The sequence below is a fragment of the Argopecten irradians genome, chromosome 10 (assembly GCF_041381155.1).
Source record: "Argopecten irradians isolate NY chromosome 10, Ai_NY, whole genome shotgun sequence".
NCBI classification, from domain to species: domain Eukaryota; kingdom Metazoa; phylum Mollusca; class Bivalvia; order Pectinida; family Pectinidae; genus Argopecten; species Argopecten irradians.
Genome location: NC_091143.1, coordinates 23,534,819 through 23,539,692, shown reverse-complemented (window position 1 = coordinate 23,539,692; position 4,874 = coordinate 23,534,819). Strand labels below are relative to the sequence as shown.

General features: G+C 39.4%; 1 protein-coding gene across 1 annotated transcript; it reads right to left on the bottom strand.

The window, feature by feature from the left end:
• Positions 1-2,760: 2,760 nt before the first annotated feature.
• Positions 2,761-4,521, bottom strand: LOC138332613 (jerky protein homolog-like). The gene has a single exon (XM_069280613.1). The coding sequence runs from the start codon at positions 4,519-4,521 to the stop codon at positions 2,761-2,763; it is 1,761 nt and encodes a 586-aa protein (XP_069136714.1).
• Between the last annotated feature and the right edge of the window lie 353 nt (positions 4,522-4,874).

The window sequence follows — 4,874 nt, the reverse complement described above, 5'->3', positions numbered from 1 at the left end:
TAGTGAAAAAATACCATTTGTCAGCGGTGGAGTATCTTCAAATGCTATTCTGCAATACTATAGATTGATGTTTTGTGTCTAGCAATATATTGACAGTCGTCATATACAGGCCAGAAAGACAATTTCCTTTCGCTCTTGTTTCTCTATAAGGCGGAAAACTTGGCAACATGCCATGTATCAAAAAAGCGCGGGAATATGTGCCTTCATCTTTGGCACCAAGCTTCCTGACGTCACGGCTGACGGTGCGCTTGACAACACACAGACAGTATATTATTTGACTAGTATATTTATTGTATCGTTCGTATCTTTGTGTAGTTATCTTAAACTACTAACAGTAATTTCAAAGTGTACCCTGGTGATACATTTTGTCTTTAGAAAAAAAATCAAATCTCGTCGTGCTGATAACGAGAATTAAAACATGGCTGCCTGCATGGAGGCGCGAGACTTTTCCCGCGGGACACGATTTCAAAGTCCAAAGGGTACTGGGATGTATTTATGCTTACACACATGTTATGGTTAGTAGAGCTTCGCTCTATGCGGCCTTCGGCCGCGCAGAGAGCTGCGCTCTTATAATACAATAAACAAGACTTTAAATCGTTAAAGATAAGGAAAACATCTTTTTTAGATAAGGTGCCGTTTCATAAGTTGTAGGCCATATCTTAATCATAATATAATTTTAGGCAAAGCCTATCTGAGAGCGCAGCAGTTAGTCCATTCTTTCGTTTTTGCCAGGTAGATCTAAATAAAGGATTTCCAACGGCGAAAGAGTACTCTCCCCTGACCCATCAGTCTTATCGATGTTGACATGTGGTTTTTTTTTTTATAGCTTATTGGGTGCGCTGAATAACTGTACTGCTAGAAACCATTTATAGAATTATTAATTATTGGAATAATAGCTTTGCTGAATTACTGGCATTGAGTTTATAACAAGAAAAACAATATTGAACAAAGATTACTTCTACTTTCACTTTCTGCAAAAATACGTGACTGCGGCTACAAATTATATCTCAACGTCATTCTCCGTTGCCAGGCGGAAAAATTCCGAAGCAACTGCTCACGTAAAACGGCTTTTAAGTTAAGACTCAGAAAAAAATGTAATTGTTTGATACAGGTAAGAATAAATTGGAAGGTTTATATTTCACTAATGTTTTCATTTTGAATTTTCCGAAGCGTTACTTGTTTGTAATCACACGAGAGTGTGATTTTGTAATCACGCGAGAGTGTGACTTTAGATACTGTCTTGCGCGATGCTGGATCTTGTGTTGACTTCCTGTTTCCGGTTTGTGAGAAAGTTTTCCAACTCTACATATAGGGTAAACATGGGGAAATCCGGACGTTTTCCGGTGTTTTACATTACCGATTAAATTATCCGTTGTTGGTTTCAACTGTTGACGCTCGCAAGTGTCAAACATATAGAGTCGTGTGAAGGGTAAGATAACGATTCATTACTAAGGTTATATCACGCGCAACTTGGAAGATATGCTAAAAATAGTATAACATAGGATAGTATGGGGAAATACGGACAGGTAAGGGGAAATACGTACACATATATGGGGAAAACCGGACAGTCATCACGGGGTTAACAAATACGTTTATTTTATGTCATAACTCATTATACGATGTGAATTATTGCTACATATTCTTAGTAATCATATTTATTAGTAATAGTTGATGTGTAACGGGAGGGGTGAACTCACGCGTGCACCCGCTCCGCGCACATGTGTGTACTGATCAACCCAGGTTCGAATTGAGTTATGATGTTAAGTACGGTATTGGCTATTAGAAGAATGAACAAAGGCGTTTAAATACTGATATTGACGTTTATTACATAGACATAAACAAACTGACGTTTATTAGATAGACATAAACAAACAAAAGTAAACAATTACCGCAGCGGTTCGACTACACATACATATTGACATGGCACTCTACACATGACGTACACAAATACTCTTTGAGACCGTCCCCCCAACCCTCATACCGCTACATTCCTATAAACCCCCATGCATATAAAGCTTATCAACGACCACCCACCATAGTTATACCTAAATAAGAGAGGGAAAGAAATGTGACCGTCGGCTCACGAAGTCAATCGTAATAGCGGCGAACATACCTGCAAACACGGCGTATTAGTAATAGTTTATGTGATCCATCATTGGAAGCGTCGAAGTACGTATACGTACATGTGCATACGTAATATTTATAAAAGTTTGCCCGATGGTAAGTGTTGGAGACCGTATTGTAAAGGTACGCCATAAACTTTAGAAAGAGGTGAGACTCGCCTGAAAATCTGGTAAACTCAGCTGTGATTTTCATAAATGTATGTTAATTAAAATGCAAAGAAACCTCTCATCTTATACATGTAAAGCATAGAACACATATGCGGACAAAAGCCATCCTTAAATGATAGTAATTGCTACTATATACAATAGAAAGTAAACTAAAACTCGTTCATTGTTTTGAAATTCAATATTCAAATACGAAGAATTTATTAACTCAACAATCTTTATGTATCTATAATATAGAATTATATCGCAAATGCCTCGTGTATTTATTGCTGGTATACATAGGTACATTTTATGCTAATGAGTAACACACTAAGACCTGAATATCATTGCATTTATACCTAAAATATAAACTACACTCATAATGGTTTTAAATTTGGGATACGAATAAAACCTATAGTGGCAGTGTAATGAAAAGTCGTTGATGACATTTCTCTAAGTAAAGTTCATTTACGCTGCTTCATTCAAACTGACATTATTTCATTTTCTTAAGAAAAGTAATAAGCGCCTTTTCTTTCTTTTTTTCAGCATTTTCCATTTTCAGTTTCATTTTTTCAGCAGCTGCTTCTTTCTTTTGTTTTTTCTCCTGAATAAGTGTTTCCGATGTCAGAAGCCGATGACTCGTAATCCTTTTCTTCCCTTTAGGTTTTGGAGTCCGGGCGACTGGTTGGGTTTTAAAACTGAACAAATTATTAAGTTCCATATTCCAATCAGCACTTGCTGATGTTGATTGAGTTGATGGAGATGGTACTGTAGCTGCCGAAGACCATAATGGATCGCAGCTGACTGTCGAACTTGGATTGATGACCTCGGTTTCATCGACCGTTATCTCTGAGCCCAACGCAATTTGCGAAAGGAGCTGTAGATCCTCAAAATCTTCCACAGAGACTTCCGACACAACATTGAAAGGAGACATATCCAGATCTATCTCTGGAATATTTCCAGGTGCACATGCTGTCTCGCTTGGTGTCGCCGCAGAAAGGGGGTGAGGAACAGAGGCAACCATGTCCGTGTCCGAGATATTCTTGGTATCATCTGTTGGCTGAGACGGGGCGATAGCGTCTGCAGGTATCGCTTCCGGATTCAACGGAAATATACCGCACGCCTTGAATCCCTGCTGAATATTGTGGGACGTGAAGGAAGCTTCGTAAGCTTTCTTAAGTAGACCTGGCCATGTCCACTTCAATACAAGATTTCCAGGGGACGATGACGTGAACTCCGAACACACTTTATTGTAGAACTTTTTGAATGGTCCGAAAACGCAGCGGTCAAGAGGACATAAAAAGTGAGTGGTGTGAGGAGGAAGAGCAAATATATGAATGTTATTTTTCTTTGCTTCTTCCAGGAAATCAACCCCTTCGTGTGATATGTGTTGGTCCAAAATGAGAAGTTGTGGTCGTTGTGGTCCTATTTCCTTTAAAAAGACATCATTGAGCCATTTCAGAGTGCCGCTCTCCTCAATCCAGGCCTTACCTTGATAAGTCCAAACGGCATTTACAGGGCCGTTTTCTCGGTCAAATCCGTTCAGCGACTTTGGCGTTTTTCCCTTCACTATTATCATCGGGGATAGAGCCTTGCCTGCTGCATTTATACAGGGCAGCATAGTAGCACTCTCCCTGGAATTCCCCACAACACCTGGAACGCTTCTAGCTCCTTTCCTTGCAATAACGGATACAGGTTTGTGCTCCAGTTGGCAACCAGTTTCGTCCATATTCCATATTTTGTCCGGAGAATTCTGGAGGTTAAGGCTTGTAATTACTTCCGAGAGGTCCTGGAAATAGTTGGAAAGCGTCACTTGATTCATGTTCCTTGCCCTAATGCTTGAAAGTTTTTCGGGTTTTCTCAATGCAATGGACGGATTTCTTTGACGAAATCCGTCCCACCAAGCCTGTCCAGGTTTTCCACCTTTGAACGGCGTTTTGATTTTCATATTTGTTGCTAAACGAGCAGCTTTGCCAAGTAATTGCTGCCTTGACAATCCAAAGCCTTCATTTGCTCGCCGTTGTGCTATTTCTACCATTTCTTTCTCTACCTCTGCCGGGAAAACAGTTTTCCTACCCGAACGACTTCCTAGTGCAACTTTCCCCGACACGTGGTCGGATAATGTTGATTTTGCGATGCCGAATGCCTCTGCAGCTTTTCTAACAGAAAGACCTTCGTTTCGGACCGCATTTACCGCTCTATGCATCCTATCGTCATTAGTCTTTTGGTAAATACCTTTTGATTTGTGCGGCATTCTGTTGATAAAAGAGTTTACATTTGTAACATCGATTTGCACGTATTACCAGGAATTAGCACAGAAAATCACCTCTGTATATTTCATTATTGGATTAAAATTCGGTTATAAAAGCCACTTTAAAAACATTGAAACAGTCTGTTGGAATAACCTTTGACACATCTTGAAAATCCCAGTACTTATTCCTAAGTCAATGTCTTTATAAAAGTGCTTACTTGCAGACAAGTTTTATTATTTTGAATTGTTTGAGGGACAAATTAAGCTATCTTGATAAGGCATCGATGACCAAAAAAATCCAAAGCTTTGCAAACGGATTCATATTCCTTGCGCTATCGCGCAATATGATATATAAT

Coding starts and splice junctions, on each gene's coding strand:
- LOC138332613 (XM_069280613.1), bottom strand. CDS start 4,521: ATGCCGCACAAATCAAAAGGTATTTACCAAAAGACTAATGACGATAGG.